Genomic DNA, 20,753 nt, shown 5'->3' with positions numbered 1-20,753 from the left:
CACACACACACACACACACACACACACACACACACACACACACTATGAACTGATGTGACTGTAACACAGCAAATATGTAAAATAAAAGCAATAATTCAACTACAGTGCAGTAAAAAAAGTGGACAACAAGGAAGGGGTTACACTTTAAAACATCAAGATTGCAAAACAGACACATCCACTCCACTCACACACACATACACTCACTCACAGACACACACACATACACAATTACACACACTCAAATGAATTGGTATGGCTATAAATATAAATACCCATATAGCCAAAACGAGTCAGAAAACTGAAATCAGATCAGACCCTGAAGAATTAAGCTCTGATAAAACATTCCTGTTCATTTTTGTTACATTTTTATAGAATTTGAATGTTTTGTGTAACAAAATGCTTTCTCTAGGTTCAGGTTTGACTGTAGTAATAATAATTCAAAAACTGACGCTTCAAATCAACATTTCAAACCAAAAAAAATCTAAACCTTTACAAAAAGTTGTCTTTAAGAATGTCTAAATATATATCTAAACCCACAACTTAATAAAAATAAGTATTTATGTCTAAAAACAATTAGAGAATTTATAGGCCTTTTATATAGAGCTATATAGGAATCTATGGGCTAAACCATGGAATTGCAGATGTTTTTCTTATTTTACTCCCACCGGATGGCACTAATCAGGCTTCAAAAATGGGTTTTTAAAGGCATTGACTTTTTAAACATGAAATACTGCATTAATTGAAAAGTAATATATTTTTTTTTAAAAATTGCATTATTTTCAATGGTAAGAAATTGATCATAATTATTGCATAAATATTAATTAGAACCATGAAGTTATCTCAAAATACAAAAAAAATATATTATAGAACAAAAATATGTTACATTGATTTTACTGAGGGGGAAAAAAGTAAAATTTTAGGTGTCCGGTCACTTTTGACCGTGAAGATCACAAGTGTGACTCCCAAATGAGGAACACCAGAGGGTTAAAAGAGTTTCTGTTATGTTAGCGTTATTGTTGTTACGATTGTGCTGAAGAGTAGAGCTTGTGCCTAGGTTGAGGATGGGTGTGTGAAAACAATGATCTATGTTACTTTGAGCAATTACTGTGCTCATTACATAACATATATGCTACATTTTAACATACATCTTAAAGTATACTAAATTAAGCTAGCTAGTAGTTAACCTGTAAGAGATTTGTTTTCACAAATGTGGCAATTTTATGTTAAGAAAACATATTTTTTGATTGGTGGCCATTCAAAAGAAGCCTTGTACTATTTACTATTACTATAGTCATATTTACTTTTCAGTGTTTCCCACGGACTTACACTCTATGTGTGCTGGCACTTCCCCCAGGGGAAATATATGTAAATATAAAACAGCAGGCTGGCTTATAGAAAAAGCAAATTCATTCCCTGCCAGCAGGAGGCACTTTTGGAGCGGCAGAAATAGCAGTTTCCCTTTTAACAGCTGTACACAAAGCAGCGCTGCGCTCATGAACGCTACATTATCGGACATTATAGGAAAGATTAAATGAAAATGACATCTAAACTTTTCTGACAGTCGGTTCCCTTCAAATATAAATTTCTATAAAAAACACCCGTGCCGCATTTTGACTTTGAAACATTCAGTGCTCATGTTTATTCAACGAAGTCAAAGCCCTTTTGGAAAATCTATTTGTGGCGGTTAGTTTTGATATTGTGGCGAGCCGCCATGGAGAAATCAATGTATGGGAAACACTCCTATTGTTTGGCAAATTAAATTTTTTTGGCTCACAAAATGTTGCTGATGTTACCTCACCTTTACTGGAAGCCCACTGATGAATTGCAAAGGTGAAATTTATGGTCCATAATGTGACAAAACGTGGAGAAAATTCAAATTCATAAACTTTTTCTGCACCCCACTCTTATCTAATGAGAATTTCTGATAGATTTATCCAGTTCTGCTTGTAGTAATTCAGTTTGCTGTATTCATGCTTGGTTTCAAACTGACCTGAGTGACTATTTTCACAGTCACACAACTCACCTTAAAGGGTTACTCCACCCCAAAATGAAAATTTTGTCATTAATCACTTACCCCCATGTCGTTCCAAACCCGTAAAAGCTTTGTTCGTCTTCGGAACACAATTTAAGATATTTTGGATGAAAGCCGGGAGGCTTGTGACTGTCCCATTGACTGCCAAGTAAATAACACTGTCAAGGCCCAGAAAAGTATGAAAGCCATCTTCACAATAGTCCATCTGCTATCAGTGGTTCAACCTGAATTTTATGAATACTTTTTGTACGCAAAGAAAACAAAAATAACGACTTTATTCAACAATTCGTCTCCTCCGCGTCACCGTAGTGGAGCATACATCAAAGCGTAAATAAATGTAGAAAACGTATCCGTGTGGTGCGGCTGACACATACAAGTAGAACAGCATATGCAGTTTACGTTCAGTGGATACTCTCCAAAATGGCGCTATAATGACGCGGAGGAGACGAATTGTTGAATAAAGTGGATACAAAAAGTATTCTGGGGAAGTCGTGGCCTAATGGTTAGAGAGTTTAACTCATAACCCAAAGGTTGTGGGTTTGAGTCTCGTACCGGCAGGGATTGTAGGTGGGGGGAGTGAATGTACAGCGCTCTCTCCCACCTTCAATACCACGACTGAGGTGCCCTTGAGCAAGGCACCGAACCCCAACTGCTCCCCGGGCGCCGCAGCATAAAATGGCTGCCCACTGCTCTGTGTGTGTGTGTGTTCACTGCTGTGTGTGTGTGCACTTTGGATGGGTAAATGCAGAGCACTAATTCCGAGTATGGGTCACCATACTTGGCCACATGTCACGTCACTTAAACACTTCTCATCGCTTCATAAAATTCAGATTGAACCACTGATGGCAGATGGACTATTGTGACTATGGACTATTGTCTTTCATATTTTTCTGGGCCTTGACAGTGTTATTTACTTGGCAGTCAATGGGACAGTGACAAGCCTCCCGGTTTTCATCCAAAATGAAATTTCTTAAATTGTGTTCCGAAGACGAACAAAGCTTTTACGGGTTTGGAACGACATGGGGGTAAGTGATTAATGACAACATTTTCATTTTGGGGTGGAGTAACCCTTTAAGCATTCCTGTCTATCAAACGTTCCATCAGAACTTTCTCTAGTGCATGAGAACTTGTAACATTAATATGTTAAGAAAACACATTATGCAAGTGAGAAAGTCAACATCTGAGATTCAATGAATGTGTCCGAAATTAAGTACATTTTTTGAGTTCCTTTTCAAATCAACATGACATCACAGCTTTTTTCAGTAGGTCTGAGGGAGTGAGGGTTTATTGCTAGCGGAGTCAGTGGGAGGAGAATCTGTCTGAAGTGCAGAGTGAAAGGAGACGGGAGGAGGGAAAAGGGACGGAGCGCAGGAGGGAAAGTCAGACAGGCTAAAATCAGGGACAGAACTGGAACTCAAAAAAGACACATTCACTCCAACTTCATCCTGTGAACTCACAGATCGTGCGGCTGAATGGACATGTTTATTTACACTGGGTGTCTACAGGAGTGCTGAGGACTAATAATAGTTACTAATGGAGCCAACTTTAACTCTTCACTCTGCTGTAAGTTTCCTTCTGTAGTGTCTGCATCTGTTTTGGATAAAACTCTGTGCATGAGGCTTGTTCTTCATATAGTGAGAATATGTAGTTTTTTGAAGTGTTTCTGTGCTTTGACAGAAGCATGTGTGGTCTCACTTTGGAGTCTATTGGTCGGTTTGGAGTGACTCCCTGAAATGTTTTGTGAAATCTTTATACTTACTAAACTTTAAGTAAGCCATACTTAAAACGGATGACATCAGTGACATCAGATTTCTGAACTGGACTCAATCTTTCCTCTTGTTCCTTTGGGTTGGTCTTCTACAATGAAACTGCTTTGTTAAATTTAGCCTTAAGCGATCTGTCAACACTTCTCTAAGTGTATTCACTTTCACACACCTTGCTGTCATTGCAAAACACATAGTGTAATGCCTATGTACAGATACCAATACCTTATTTGTTGTACTTTCTTTGCTTTTTATATATGTTTAGATGGTGACAGTTATCTGTGAGGCCACCATTATGACTTAGCATTCAAATATCTACTCCCAGATGAGGCAAAACATGTCAAGTCCTTTGACGCAAGTCTGTACTTGGTGTTCATTCTTCTTGGATGATTTTCCTTGCCAGTATTTGTCCTTATTCCATGTGGTTTGACAGTTGCATTTCGGATTCTTTAAGCAGAGGCCACCTGTTCTGCTAAAGGGCGATGTTTTCTTTCTCTAGATGCGCGGCCTCCCCGTGCTCCCAGGTCTGGTAACCTAAAACCACAGGCTATGTGATTATTCCTCTGTCCAACAGAAATGCTTCCTTTGACCTGATTTCACTTTAATGAACCATTCACACAGAGGATGATAACTATAACTATACAGTTTAATTAATTGTTGTAATTCTATGAGAATAGGTAAGTCCACACAACAGATATAATGATAATATCAAAGGGAAACAATATCATTGGACTCACTTTCAGAACGATTTTTTCCAGATGATGAGTGATAAAACCATTGACAGCCAAACAGATTCCAACCTGCTTTAAAGAGCTTGAGCAGGTGACAAAACTGCAGTGTGTGCTTATTTTGATTACGTCCATTGGTGTGGATGCTAATATCATTACAGTATTGTTTATTGTTATCATTCTTGGTGTGATTGGTCTTTAATAATTTTTAATAGTTATGCCAAGCTAGTATCTGCAAATGCTTGATATTTGCAAGTGTGATGTGTTCTATATCAGTGGTTCTCTCTTGTTCAACACAGTATCCAAATATTATAATTTGTATTAAAATTAATTTTCTATTTAGATCAAGTCAAGATGTTCTATTGCTATTTCCCTTCTGCATTGCAGGGGAAGAAACGAAACAGTTTGTCTGAAACATAGAACATATTTCTTACAAGACATGACATTACAAAATGTTTTATGTTAATATATTAATAATAATTTATAAAATAACTTAAGTCATCCTTTGAAGCCCCATTGAATTTTGCTGAGGTCCCCTAATGGGCCCTGGCCCCCTGGTTGAGAACCACTGCTCAGATAGACAGTGAAATTAATAATAAGTGTGTTCAGGCACATGCATTTTCTGCGTGAAATGAACTCCAAGGCTAACACCCTTCTCACCCTCACCTCCACCTGCATTCACTGCTTCCCCACAGCCCTCTCCTTCACCCAAGAGCTGGTGCATCTGACGGTAACAGCATGTCTACACTGGGCACGTCTGTTGTTGCATTGTGTCCGGTGCAGACAGGGTGTAACACAATAAATAATCACATGAAAGCTTTTGAGGAGTGTCTGGCTCAAATGGACATACACCACTGTTGCTCATTAGTGATGGTAGAAACTAATTGTTTCAAGACATTGACTTATTCACATGAAAGAATGCAAGCTAATATAAAGTGTTTAATGTGGGTTATACACAGACTTTTGCTTGTTTTTATTTGTTGGAGGACGCAGCCAGGGGGCTAATTTTCTCTCTTTAGCTCAGCTTAGTTTTTCCTGTTTGAGCCATTTAGCAGTCATTTTCAGCAGCTTGTTATCCTTCGTTATTAACCTTTTCAAATCAGCACTTTATGCTTCAACAACCTTCAACAATGGATCATGGCCCGCTATCATTTACATTTATGTACTTGGCAGATTTCATGCAAAAATAAAATGCGCGAATCACATTTGTCAGTTAATCAATTTTATGATCTCAGTTTTAGTGAGCTGCCTATATTGCTGTCTCTGTAAAAAAACAAAACAAAAAAAATCAAATTTTTTGAAGAATATGTAAATATCTATACTGTTTATCGAATAAAATATATTTATAATTTAAAAAAATATATATTTGAAGGCAGAATTCCTGAATATGGAACCAATTAAAATTCTGTCTAGGCAGCTTACTAAGTTTTAGTGCGATTTTTGTTTTAAAATGAAAATGATCCTCGTCTACACTGGCGTTTTCACTGCATTTCAGAAACGATCTCCATCCATACTACACAACCGACAACGTGGCATGGCAATTGATGCACACTTAACATGCGTGTAAAAGTGTAAACAGGAAGCTGGTTGCTAGTCACTGGCAGGTACAGCAATGAGCATGATGTTATTGTTTACATGGTCGTCAAGGATGCACAGAGCAAATGTAGGCAGCCATGAGGGTCAAAAACAGTGGAGAAGTGTAAACGACAGGCGTAACCGTAGCAAAAGTAATGCATTTTAAAATGAAAATTCACTAGTGTAAATATAGCCTTACTAAGCTATAAAGAACATAGTGACCAATAGACTGATCTAAAAACTCTAATGTAAATCAAGAACTTATTCAGTCCCTTCGCATTTACAAAAATGGTTCTTTGAAAATGAAGAACCTCCATACATACCATGAGCTATTTCCTTGATTCCCAAGCCTGACTCAGTCATTTAACAGGTCGTCTCCTTCCAATACTCCACGATAGCTCTGAAAGCGGTTGGCGGGTATACACTTGGTCACAGGGAACTATTTTTGTCAGGAAAGAGATCTACCCGCTTATAATTATGAGTGTTAGGTTTCAGTTTGAAAGACCACTGGTTCGGTACAAAGAGAGGGAGGAAAGAGAGAACGCTTGAAAGTGTATTTGGGTGGGGTCATGGGTTAAGCTTAGATGATGATGGATGCTTTTCCTCCAGGACTTACCCTTACACAAAGGAGTGGAGAGATGTTTATCCTGTGCAAATCACAGATGCAAATGTGGAGCTGTGTAAATGCTCACAGATATGTCACTTATGGGCATTTGTGTTCAAGCTTTTACACTACAAATTTGCTTATGATAATTGATTGGAATTGCCTCATGAAAAATAGTTCTGGCAAAACTGAGAAAAAAAATCCACAATATTTTTAACCATCATTAGTGTTGTTGGCCATGGTTAATATTATTCTGCTATTGGTCTAAACTTTATTTAGATATTTAATAAAGTTTAGATATTAAAGTAAATAAACTTAATGTGCATAGCCAAATATACAGACTGCAAGTTAATCTGATACACAGGATTCACTTTCACTGATTCACAAAAGCACTTTCAACAAAAACTGGTTTACAAACTTCTGGTTCATGCACTCTGAATGTGGACACAAAAACATCAATGGAAACTAGAAGGATCACTGTAACTATAGATCGCAGGTTAGATACTGTACTGTATTGTAGTATATTGTATTGTAGGATGTTCTGTCCAGAGGCCAAACATTCCGACACTGTCCTCTGGTTGTGACCTCTTATAAATTAATGTGGTATCAGTTACACCTGGAGACGAGCCAGTCGTTGTTCCTCATAAGATCCAGGTCAGTGTGAGTTTTACGTTTCGTCCTGATGATTACAAGGACGGTCTTACACAGGGAATGCATTCAAAGAGAGCGGTTAAAATATTGCTGTGGTTCATTTTATGGTTGGGAAGAGAATACGTGGCCTTGGTAAACGATATTTTGTGGTTTCCATTTTGCATCTGGTTTTGTTTTTCGTCCTTCACTGTAATCATGTGGTTTCATTGAGAGGTGAATAGCAAACCATGTGATGTTTTTTCTTTATTTGAAATTTTCTGGGCTTAGAAATCGATGAAAGGCAGCTAGTATAATGAACACTTGTTGTAGACACATTTTGCTCGAGCAAACCATCTTATCAGGCTTTCCCTTCCTCCGTCGGGCACAAAGGAAGTCTCCTCCGAGGTCTCTGATGTTTGTTGTCTGCCAGGGATAAGAGGAAGAGATTTGTTTTGCCCCCTTGAAAAGGACTCTAGAATCATATTTGCTTTGCTGGGCTGCAGCTTCAACTAAACTTTAAAAGATATTTATAGCTCATGTACAGTAGGAGTGTGTTCATTCAGTCAGTTTATAAAGTCAGATCAAGCCTGCACAACCAGCAGAATGGATACTTCCTTAATCTGAAACTGTTCGCTGAGAATAAGCGGAAACTAATATTGTAAATCTACAGCCCTCTTTATCTCTCTCTCATACATACACACCCAACCCACATACACACATTCATGAGCTCACAGTCTATTCTCACTCTGAAACATACACACCAGCCCAGCCTATATAGAGCTGGCAAACTCTATTTTTTCCTACCACAGAATCCCCAAATGCAGTTGAGAACTGGTTTGAAACCAAAATGAAGAAGAAAAATAGCATATAATATAATCACCCTTCCCTGGTAGCTTTAGTCTGGGAAAGGCCCACCCATGCCCAGTGCTAAAACATCTAAATTTATCTCCAGACACTTCTTCAAATAATCATTCACTTCGTCAACAGGATTGCCAATGAAAATGCTTTTTGGTAGTGATTACATCAATGATAACGAAAACGATGCGTTATATTTAGTTGAAAATAGCGATATGATTTAAACTTCACTTTAATGCTTTAATTCGTTAAATGTATTAATTAATGTTAATAAACATATTTAGTTTTTAAATAAATCATGTATTTACATTTTATATTTTAATTATTTTTTAGTCTTATTTGATAATTGTTGTCACAAAAAAAAAATTCAGTAAATGGTACAGTGGGCTGAAATGAATTAATATCACATGACAAAATATGATCTGAATTTATGGGACATTCTTTGTTTAAAGGACGAAAACTAGTTCCCTCACTAAACTCACAAAAACAAACTGTACAAGTAAAGACGGGGAACAGTTTGATTACAGAGCTGATTGGTTGGAAGAGGTCGAGGAAGTATCAGTTAATATCACAGGTTAGTTATGATGACTACAGCAGAAAACATTCAGTAGTCTGTAGCATATTGTCGTATGTTGGGGGCCGACTGAACCTGTACCGACAAGACTTTTTGTGTAGCCATCTGATCCTGGGTGGAGATTTTCAGGTATTCACATATACACACACAATCACCCACACATGCAGTTGCAGTAATGAACCCAAAATCACAGACAAAGAGAAGAAGCCTCCTGACTATGAGTCTCATTAGGAGACTTTCCTTCAGGAAAAAGCGTCCCCCAAGAGAGGTGAGTTTGTGCTACAATCTTTTTCTCAGGTTACGATCGTGTTTTCTTTCTTTCTTTTTTTCCCAAATCCAAATGATCGGCCTTGGTTGGATCAGCTGCTTTTCTCATTAGCTGTTTTATCTCATTCCTGCACTCCCACACCGAGCAGCTGCGGCAGGGAGTCTCTGGCTCAGCTGGACTTGAGACACAGTCGTTTCACACTCTGATGTTTCCACAGTTGTGTGTCTGGACGTCTGTCCTCACTTACTTTAGTTTCAATTTAGCTCATTAAAATTAGTTACAATGACACAGTTGTTGAACATTTAGTCACAACTTAATTGCATTGCATTTAATTCATTTACATTTGTACATGTGCATTAATAATTTCCTGTGGCCATAACCGGATATACAGAGTCCAGAACAAAATCTGTGCATTTAGTAGATTTAATTCGATACTTTACTAAATTAAAGTATGATTACATTTGTTTTTGACATTTAAATAGTAAAATATATTAAATATATGTATTTATATTAATATTTTAAATGTTTTGTTAGAGTGGTTTCATCAGCGAAGCAAATACAGTGCACATGGATCTGTAAAAAAAAATAATAAAGCAAATATGCAAGTTGTTTTTTCAACTTAAGTTTATTGAACATTTTAAGTGTATTCTCGCCTGTGGTTGTGGCTCCTTTTGATTAGTCTTTGTCTATATGTATTACAGTAACTTTTACAGTTTAAACATGTTATGACAAGCAAAGATATTTTGTTTAGACCAACTGCTTGCCTTTTGTAATGGTGTTTTTAGCTGTAGCCTAGAGATTGTGTGATCTGGCTGTGGGTTTTGTCTTCCTTTATCAACAAATGTCACCAGAAGAAGCTAGAATGTGTTTGTTTGAATTCACAGAACATCTTGAATGAGAAGAAAAACTGTACTTGACAGCCTAGAGGTAGTGTAAACTGTTTCGAGTGAAAGAAAATGAAGCTGCTACATGCAAATCCTCCTCAAAATACTGATATAACCCTTTTATTTCTTGGAGGTTAAAAGGGCAAGTCGTCACCTCACGTAGTCCAGAAGGTGGAAATATAAACAAAGCGAGTCTCTGTGTGAAGATTCACGAGAAGAAGGGTGTATGGCAGTTGTGCAAAGACATCAGAAGAAAGTCATTTATGATTGTAAGGAATATTTGCAGCAGTATGTGTGGCCTAGAAATGCAATGAGAAATGCAACTGTTTCTACTTTAAGTAATTTGTGATGTTTACAAGGCATAGGTATTACTCATAATTACAGGAATAGTTCACCCAAAATTTTTTATTTTGTCAACATTCACTCGCCCTCATATCATTCCATAGCATTATCTTTGTTCTGTTGAACACGAAAGAAAATATTTTGAAAGTCATTTGGGTAAAAAAAAATTAACCCCATTGACTTTCATTGTATAGACAAAAAATTTGATGGCAAATGATGACAGAAATGACTTTTTTTTGTACCAGTTGGATGATACTTATGGATATCTAGGAACCAGAATATCAGTACATTGTAAAAAAAAAAACATGATTCATTGTAAATTAAACGGTAACACTTTACAATAAGGTTCATTAGTTAAACATAAGTTAATATATTAACTAACATGAACTAACCATGAGCAATACATTTGTTACTGTATTTACTAATCTACGCTAATGTTGGTTAATAAAAATACAGATGTTCATGTTAGTTCACAGTGCATTAACTAATGTTAACAAGATTTTAATAATGTATTAGTAAATGTTGAAATTAACATTAACAAAGATTAATAAACGCTGTATAAGTGCAGTTCATTATTAGTTCATGTTAACTAATGTAGTTAACTAATGAACCTTATTGTAAAGTGTTACCAATTAAACATTATTTGGAATATATATTACACACACAAAAAAATACTATTTCAGTATTTCTACTTAAAGAGTTCAGGTTAAATTCAATGTGTTGCTTGCTGTTTCTTTGTCATTATTTTTTTAAATGTATTAGTGAAAATGGTTTCAAAGCCAATATTTTTCAAGAAACAACTCATGTTTTTGTTTTGAAGACAATTTGGTGTACAAACAATTTTCACTCAGAAACGACCAATTAATTTCACAAACAATTACAAAGAAACAAATAACAAAACTGAACTTTTGTTTTGAAGTAGAAAAACAGAAATGTATTTTCCAGTGTACTCCAATAATCTTTATTGTATTTACAACTATGAAATACCATTTTGTAAGTCTGTGTAAGTCTGATACACAAACACAAGTTTGAACCAAAGAAAGAAAATGAGCCTCATTATGGTTTGATGATATGCGGTGAGATTTTCCCTTTGCTATTCTAGTGAACAGGCTTAAACATGTTTTCTTCTAAACACAGAAATTACCTCATCATTTCCTCGTGGAATCCATAAATACAGTTCCTTGGTTTTACTTCTAATAAGTTCCAAAGCATCTGATTGGTTCACAGAAACATCACTCAGTCACGCGGCAGGTCACAACAACCAGATGTCTGTAAGCCACCGCTGAACCCTGCCACTCAGTACGCCTACCAGATTTTGCTGCTGTGAAACAAACCCCGTCAAATAACACGTTTGCTCATGGGAGCGTGTGATATATATATAGAGAGAGAGAGAGAGCGCCCCTGCCTGAGACGCGTGTCATTGGTGGCCTCACAGTCTGTGGTCTGAGATGAATTGTTGCCATAGAGTTTCTGACCAAATACACCAGGGTGGTAGCACAAACTGAATGGTATTCAGGCTACGCCGTTTCATAGCTTCTCATTTTCTTCCCTTCTCTGTCTTTCCTCCCTCTGTTTCACATTACTAACTTCATCCCTCACTACAATTAGAAGCATAGAAGAGGCCACTTCTGGTCTTATAAGGAGTGAGGTTAACATCAGTGGGTTTGGTAGAACTTTGTGAGAGAAAGTTTTTATCTAGGGGTCTCGGTTTGAGATTGTCACAGTAAGGGCTCAGACTCATGAATCATATTAGTAGACTCTAGTTTGAGTTGTTCATCGTAAGCCGGCCTGTGCAACTCACCATTTTAAGACACATTTGCGCTTTGAAGTGGCCTGGAGGCTTGTGGTTTTTCAAGGCCGTCCCTCTTGTGTCTGTACACAGTGTTAAGAGCGTTCTTGGACTGGAATGTGATGGAAAAAGACACATTGCAGATGAGGCTTTAGCAGTGTTTTCATATGTTTATGTTTATAGAATGCTACAATATTTGTATATTGTTAGCTGTTGTCACTAAGGAAAGCATCACTTTATCATTGCTCTTACTATAGGGTAAGGATTTTAAATGCACCTCAAGCTATAGGTATTAAATTTGTTGTATAGCTAACTTGTCTTGCACTGTTTATGCTACAGAGATGAATGATTGCTCAAATCTTGCAGCTTGTTGAGGAGAGCTGTGCTATTACTTTTCTAAATGTGTGATTTCTGGTGATGGCTGACAGATAATAAACTGAAAAATATATTGAATAATGAAAACAAGCTATCTGGGGAATGGGGATATCACGTAGAATATCATCAGGGACTCATAGCAACTCCATAGCAATATAATATAAATCAAAAAATCTAGTAAAAATGAATTTTATTTGGTTAATATTTTTTCACAAATGTTTAAAAAAAAGGGTTGGAAGCACTTCATGTTCTTATTTGACTTGTAACATTTTTAATAATTTGAAGATTCTTTTCTGTCTTAGATCATCACTAAAGCATCCGTGCTTAGCACTTCATGTATCACTGGTCAAACCCATTTGTAAGATAACAGAAAGATGTCCTTCACATGAACCACAATGAATCAAGTCATATGTGTCCGCTTTTGGCTGTTCTCCATTCTCAGAATCCTTGTCTTTTATTAGCATATAAATAGCTCTCCGTTAGTCATGTTGAAAGTGTCAGAAGAGCTCAGATTTGATAATGGTGGTGACGTACTGGGACTGGAATGTGCCATTTCTGAGTGCTGATGAGCTGCTATTTTAACTCATTACCATTAGAGACACATATGAATACTCCTTACTTTTGTGATTTCAGCTCAGCTAAATGATGACATAATTACAAACAATGAAAACCATTTATTTATTTACTCATTCATTCATTCATTCATGATCTTCATTTTAATATAATTAATTTTTCTTTAAAAAACGATTTCTCTTTATTTTTTCCCCACCATAAATCATTTTGACTTATCCCTCAAAAAATGTGTTTAAATACTGAACACATAGTGGAAGTCATGGGGCAAGGCATTGCTCCAGAATAAATGTTCCTATTCCCAAAATATAGAAACAATACTTAAACATTATGTATGTGAGTAGTGTGATTACTAGTCTGATACTGCAAAAATAACTGAAGTAAATATATATTTGCTAAATTAACTAAGCTAACTAACATTATGCATATTCTTTTGGTTTGGTTTGTGTACTCAGTGTTTTTAAAAATTATAAATGCAATGAAAATACAGGTATTGGTACTCAGCATCAGCAAGTACCAGAAATAAAAGTATCGGTATCGGCTTGTTCTGGAAAAAATTATATCGGTGCATCCCTACTTGATATTTATACTGAATATTATATCAAATTTTTTATATATAATGTGTGTGTATGAATAATCTCATCTGCCTAGAACAATAGTCCCTAAAAGTATTAACTTTTGTAAATGTAATTGCTCATTTCTGATTTAAAATGCTCTGTAATGTCTTGCCCCTTAGATGTCCAGTGTAACTGCATTACTGTTGAACCTGGAACATTCCTTCAATGCACTGAGCGCGTCTGTGTCTAGAAGGAAAGATTTTTTGGATGGCTGTAAGTTTGACATTGGTTTAGTGGTGAATACAATGAAAAGTGCCTGCGGCTGAAACTCTACACAACAAATCCGTCTGGTTAAATGGCACCAGACAGAATAGTGCATGTTCATGCATGATATCACTTGGTAAACATTGTCCAGAGGTCATGAATCTGATTCATTTTATTATGTGCCAACAAAGAACTTCTATCTCCCACCTTCACATTTGTAAAATCTCATTTGTATTCACCTCACAAAAGTCTCTGTTCCTTTGTGTGTCCGTCTGCTGTCCCAATATCTGCCCTCATTCCGTTACACTTCCTCCCACTGAACAAACACGGTGTGTGTTTGTCCATGTGCTTTGCTCCCAGCCTACACACACACACACACATATACTCACCTCTGTTGGTCTCTGGGATGCTGATGTTAACGAATAGGCTGTAAGATAAGTTATTATATGGTTCTACCATATTGGTCAACTTCCACATCCCTGGGACTTGCATATTGATTTGCATTCTTCTTCTCATTCAGGTTTCCCTCCATGCTCAGAGATGCAGGAGTGTTTTTATGACCTGAAAAGCTTGACTAAAGCTCTTTGTTAAAGTTATGGTCTTTGCAAGTGTCTGGGCATGCCTGGGTCAGGTCATTTGATGTGTGTGTGTTTTTGTGGGCGGTAACCGGAGCAGAAGTGCGAACAGCTGCGTGTTACTACACAGCTACATCAACGGCCATATGTAAAAACCCTCCCCTCTCCACAAACACATATCACACACATTCAGTTAAGATGAGAGAGACTGCAGAGATGTCTGAAGGCATTTTCTCCAGCTCTGTAACTTTACCTCTCTCCTCTTTTTCTCCTCCATTACCCCACCAAAGTCAGGATGGCAATTGCTCATTCATGTCTTTTTTTCTTTTCTTTCAGTCGGCTGCATCAGATAGAGGTGAGTTCTCTTTTTCAACCCTTTCTAACAAGCAAAATCAATGAGTTCAGGAAGTTGTTTAATGAGTTCTGAAGTTAGCTTTAAGTAGACTGTTGTTCTGATGTTTGCTGTGTGAGCCATTGGATTTTATTTGTGTAGTCTTAAAGTGTTACATTTGTCTATGAAGAGCTACAAGAAAAAGGTTACAAGAGAAGTATAAGATCATAATTTAAGCAAGTGCACTTCATTTGTACACTGGGAATAAAGCAAACACACTTTCTCCAGAGTGGAATGTGTAATTGAAGTAATCTGTAGTTAATGATTTTTAGATACACTTTTGTTCAAAAGTTTTGGGTCAGTAAGATGTTTTAAAAAATTAATAATTCATACTTTTTTATTCAGAAAGGATGCATTAAATAAATCAAAAGTGACAGTAAAGACAATAATTTTACTAAATATTTCTATTTCAAATAAATGCTGTGAAAAAAAATATGTTTCCACAAAAATATTAAGCAGCACAACTGTTTTTAGCAATGATAATAAGAAGAAATGTTTCTTGAGCACTAAATCTGCCTATTAGAATGATTTCTGAAGGATCGTGTGACACTGAAGACTGGAGTAATGATGCTGAAAAAATGCATATACACAGGAAGGAAATGCATTTTAAAATGATTAAACAAGTTATTTTGAAATAACTTGATAACTTACAATATTACTGTTTTACTGTACTTACAACAACCTTACAACATATCTCACACAGAAAGTTACCCTTAAATGATTTGGTTTAGGTCAGAGTGCACAGAGAAAATTTTTGGGCAGTGTCAGAGGAAGTTTCCCTTAATTTGTCTGAAGGCGGTTATGACAGCGATATTTAGAGAGAAAGCTTTGAGGTTTGTCTGGACTTGTCTATCGAAAAGCAAGGAAAACTTATTACACATGATAGGGCAACAGTTTGTAACAAAGATACAAAACAGCACAAGTTACATATGTTCTAGATTTACTTGCTTACAAATCACAAAATCCCTCATTTTTGTATTCAAATCAGCAACACTTTAAAGTTAAAATGTTAAAATTATTCTAACCCTAAACCATAAGTAAGGCCTTTTTACATTGATTTTCCCAAAATGTGTAAACACTGTGGCTCTGTGGCCTTTTCAACATTACTTAGTTTGAGCAAACCTGACCAGCCCAACAGCAACACTCGCTCAGCCAATAGTGTGAGTTTGCAGTAAGACTGTTTGACCAACCAATTTCCAACTGAAGCAAACCTGTTTGAAAACTTTTTTTTTTCAATTCAACTGGTAACACTATTGACTGAAATTATGCACTTTGATGATTCTTAGTATTTATCTGCATATTGTCACCCTAACATGAAAAATCATTCCTATTCCTCACCTCATGCCACAGTATTAAAGACATCTCATCTCAGAACAGAGAAGTAAATTTGTTTTAGTGATCCAGACCAGAACAGTTCAAGAATCTGAACCTAAATCATCTCGACTCTCATATTTACACTTTGTCTTATTCAGAGCGCAGCGGTCTCGAGCGTCATGACTGCGGCAGTGTGAGCAGTTTGGAAAGTAATGGTAGTCTGCCCAGCGTCACCAACCATTGTCGCTTCTCAGAGCGCCGTGTTGCATCATGGGCCGTCAGCTTTGAGCGTTTGCTCCAGGATCCTGTGGGTGTTCGCTATTTTTCTGTAAGTACTGGAGTGTGTCTTAGACATTTGCTTATTGTTAACTAAATACAATTCTTATGGCCTGTGAGCTTTTGACAGGCTTGCCTTTGTGTATATCAGATTGATGGTTTGTGTTCATTTCATGTTCATTTGTTGACACCATATCATAAAGCAGAAGTGTATTAATGTCACAGGACAGGACAGTAATTTAGAACTAAATGTACTTTTCTGTGTTCCTGCAGGAGTTTCTAAAGAAGGAGTTTAGTGAGGAAAACATCTTATTCTGGCAGGCCTGTGAATGCTTTAGCCAAGTTCCAGAACATGACAAAAAGCAGGTAATCATCTGTAACACATACACGTTCCCTCAATCATACATATTCAGTCATCTTGCTCAATGAACCTTAAAGTGATATTTCACCCAAAAATGAAAATACTTGCATCATTTACTTACCCTTATGTTGTTTGAAATCTTAACGACTTTCTTCTTCTGTGGAAGAATAAAACAAGTATAAGAAGTAGAATATCCTGGTTTCTCAACAACAAAAAAATCATAAAAGCACAACAAAAGAAGTCTGCATGATTTGCGCACTATATTCCATAGCTTTGTGTGAGGAACAAACTAAAATTAAAGATGAAGGGTGTCTTCTTATTTTAGTATTATTTTTATACTGTTACAGAATTTGTTAATATTTTGAATTAGCTTTTATTTTTACATGTTTTTTTATTTTATTTTAAGTGTAAGTAATTTTATGTGGTTTTGTTATTTTTATTAGTTGGAGTTTGTTTTGTATTTCTGTTTACAGGGCTTAAAGTTCTCCGGCGTGTGGCGTTTAGCTGCGGGAAAATAAGATAGTCCTGGCTCCTACATTAAAAAAAAAACTTGTTGATATCAAGTTCGAGTTAATGAGTTCGCCTACCAATGTATGAGAGGAACACAGCTTTCACTCTCAACCAAACTAACATTACTAGCCAATCAGACATTTTTGGTCCTATAAACATGAGACGTGCATAATAGTATCCAACTGCAGAGTCGCAGCTGATGAGCGCGACACATTCTGAAAAAGCTGCGAGGAGATTTCCATCTATAGCCATATTTATATAGAAAAGCTATTTTCTATATAATTAACGGAGCTTTGTAAACAGCTCAGAGTAATCACGTCATCTCCATAAGAACGATATGATTGGCAGAACAAATTTACCTGTAGTTTTGAAAAGGTCCTGTTCACACATGATCTCTTTACGGCAATTTACCAGTGAAGACTGTATGTGTGAAAGGGGCTTAACTCTTCCTCTGCATATGCGGTGAGTTTGGATTGCTTAACGTTCATCTGGAAAAACTGCGTTATCTCACTTAATTTGTAACTTAAGTCATTTATAAACCTATGCCAACACAGAATACATCAACATATTTCTAAATATGCGATTTACTGTAGATGGCGATTTCAAAATAAAGTTTCTCACTTTGCTTATGGCCAAATATTGCAATTAAATGGATTTAAACGTGCTTGAATCACATGAAACATCACCAGGCCGTTGGCGCCCTCTGCAGGTATTTGTTATAATATAGGCATATTACATTATGTATTTAAAGGGATAGTTCACCCAAAAATGAAAATTTGATGTTTATCTGCTTACCCCCAGGGCATCCAAGATGTAGGTGACTTTATTTCTTCAGTAGAACACAAAAAAAGATTTTTAACTCAAACCGTTGCAGTCTGTCAGTCTTATAATGGTAGTGAATGGGAATCACGGCTTTGAGAGTAAAAAAAAACATACACAAACAAAACCAAATTAAACCCTGCGGCTCCTGACGATACATTGATGTGTAAAGACATTAAATGATCGGTCTGTGCAAGAAACTGAACAGTATTTCTATAGTTTTTTTACCTCTGATTTTCACCACAATGTCTGAACTGTCTGAACTGTCCTGAGCACATCCTCAACAGCCGGCGCATGACGCTTCTTCTTCTTCTTGCTTTACGGCAGATCGCAGACTTATAAGTGCATTATCGCCACCTATCTCTCAAATGGACCATTGGCACTATATCTACAACAGACATTGCGGTGAAAATCGAGGTAAAAAAACTATAGAAATACTGTTCAGTTTCTTGCACAGAACGGTCATTTGACAATGATCCAATTTTTTGACTCTCAAAGCCATGATTCCCATTCACTTCCATTATAAGACTGACAGACTGCAATGGTTTGAGTTAAAAATCTTCGTTTGTGTTCTACTGAAGAAACAAAGTCACCTACATCTTGGATGCCCTGGGGGTAAGCAGATAAACATCAAATTTTCATTTTTGGGTGAACTAGCCCTTTAACAGTTGTTCAATAAAACCATGTACTTGGTTTTGATACTTTATTTGAGCCAATTATTATTGCCTCATCGTTAGTTTATATATAAATATAGTCATATTAAAGCCTGTTTTTCACTTAGTTCTATATGTATTACTAAAACATACTTGTCAAAATAATCAGTAGATTACTTCATTAGCAAAATAATTGTTAGTTAAGCCCTAGATTTGTTAAAACATTTCAAAATATAACTGCATTGTTCTAATTTTTGTAATTAAAAGACAAATATATTGTCATTCAAATATTTCTTAAAGTATTAATACATTGTCTCGTTCTATTGAACCAAGTATATGCATTTTGTCTCATCTCTTGAGCTAAGTTTATTGTCACATCCCTAGTGTTGATAAGCGGTGATATAGCTCATAATTTTCCAAGTGTATGATATAACCTAGCTTTCATTCTTGAGGTCAATCATATACTCGTGTGAAAAAAAAAATCAGTTTGAATAAGGAAAGCGATAACTTTGCCATAGTATCCTTTCAAATGTTAAAGTTGCCACAGTCATTGCATTCTTTGCATGTGCTGCACTTTATTTGTACCATTTGTTTTATTAGTTTATATATCAGAATCATGTTAACATGTATAATGTTCAAGTATTATGAGCAGGAGTGTAAAGCATTCCGTTATGGTGTGAGAAACTGATGCAAAAGATTTAGTGCGTGAGTGAACTGTTCACGATTCAGTTTGATTCATTTTTAATTCAAGACCTTATTACAAACCCGTTTGACTGATTAGATCAAAAGAGCGATTTATTTGTGACTGTAGCATCACTAGTTTTGATTCTAAATAGCTTGTAGAAAACACTAATGATATGATTGTTGAAATACTGTATTATAACATGGGTAACATGATTATCAGGTCGATATATTGTAATCTCCTCCATCATATATTGTAATCTCATGCATTAGTACATTTATACTGGGCCACAGCTGTATTTCACTGGGGCTTGTGCCACAAAGTGTCGATTGATGCCCCTGATTATGAGTACTGTTTCAAAACAGTATGTATTTAAATGTCTAGTGCAGTGCCTGGTCCCATAGACTTTGTCCTATTGTGAGTGCATTACTGTACTCACTGAGAGATGCATAGAAATTATTTTCTGTGGTTAATCAAGCCTGTCTTTAGACCTTAAATTGTAATGAAACTGGAACAGTAAGCTGTATCTGCCATCAATCAAAATTAATTTGTAAAGGCACATTTCTTGAGAAAAGAGTCTAATGTTAAATGTTTAAAATTTTTTAGAGTGGAGAGACAGAGGTTCTCGATCTTGGAGTGCCCATATCAAACCTTGATGGCCTACGAGTTGTACTGGAGAGGGCTGATCCAGCCAAAGGTGCGCACGCACACACACACACACACACACACACACACACACACAAAGAAAAACAAGTAGGTAGAATAGAAAAAATAGAAAGCTAGTGGTTTTTTTTCATAAAAAACTAAGATAAATAGATGAAGTAGAATTAAAATAGAATAGAAAGTGCTAGAGTTAGAGGGTCAAATAAACATGGAACAGATGTGTTTTTAGTCGTCTCTTGAAGATAGTTAAGGACTCGGCTGCTCGGATTGAGTTGGACAGGTCATTCCACCAGGAGGGAACACTTAATGAAAAAGTCAGTGAAAGTGATTTTGTACCTCTTTGAGATGGCACAATAATATGCCATTCACTTGCAGAACGCAAGCTTCTACAGGGCACATAACTCTGAAGTAATGAATTTAGGTAAATGGGTGCAGAGCCAGTGGTGGTTTTGTAGGCAAACTTTAATGCTTTGAATTTTATGCTGGTAGCCAGTGCAAATTGCTGAACAGAGGTGTAACATGCGTTCTTTTCGGCTCATTATAGATTCATCTTGCAGCGGCATTTTGGATTAATTGTAGAGGTTTGATAGAAGTGGCTGGAAGACCTGCCAAGAGAGCATTGCAATAGTTCAGCCTGGATAGAACAAGAGCTTGAACAAGGAGTTGTGTTGCATGTTCTGAAAGAAAGGGCCTGATCTT

General features: G+C 36.4%; 1 protein-coding gene across 1 annotated transcript in view; it reads left to right on the top strand.

The window, feature by feature from the left end:
• Positions 1-20,753, top strand: part of LOC107597909 (regulator of G-protein signaling 12-like) — a 36,144-nt gene that overhangs the window by 10,062 nt on the left and 5,329 nt on the right. Inside the window, exons 5-7 of the mRNA XM_016289113.1 lie at positions 14,722-14,740; positions 16,249-16,418; positions 16,640-16,732. Of these exons, the coding sequence (XP_016144599.1) occupies positions 14,722-14,740; positions 16,249-16,418; positions 16,640-16,732 (282 nt within the window). The remainder of the gene's footprint in view (positions 1-14,721; positions 14,741-16,248; positions 16,419-16,639; positions 16,733-20,753) is intronic.

This window comes from Sinocyclocheilus grahami, unplaced genomic scaffold, assembly GCF_001515645.1.
Source record: "Sinocyclocheilus grahami isolate Dianchi unplaced genomic scaffold, SAMN03320097.WGS_v1.1 scaffold240.1, whole genome shotgun sequence".
Taxonomy (NCBI): domain Eukaryota; kingdom Metazoa; phylum Chordata; class Actinopteri; order Cypriniformes; family Cyprinidae; genus Sinocyclocheilus; species Sinocyclocheilus grahami.
The sequence above is the reverse complement of the archived record's forward strand: the minus strand, read 5'-3'. Positions and strand labels throughout refer to the sequence as shown.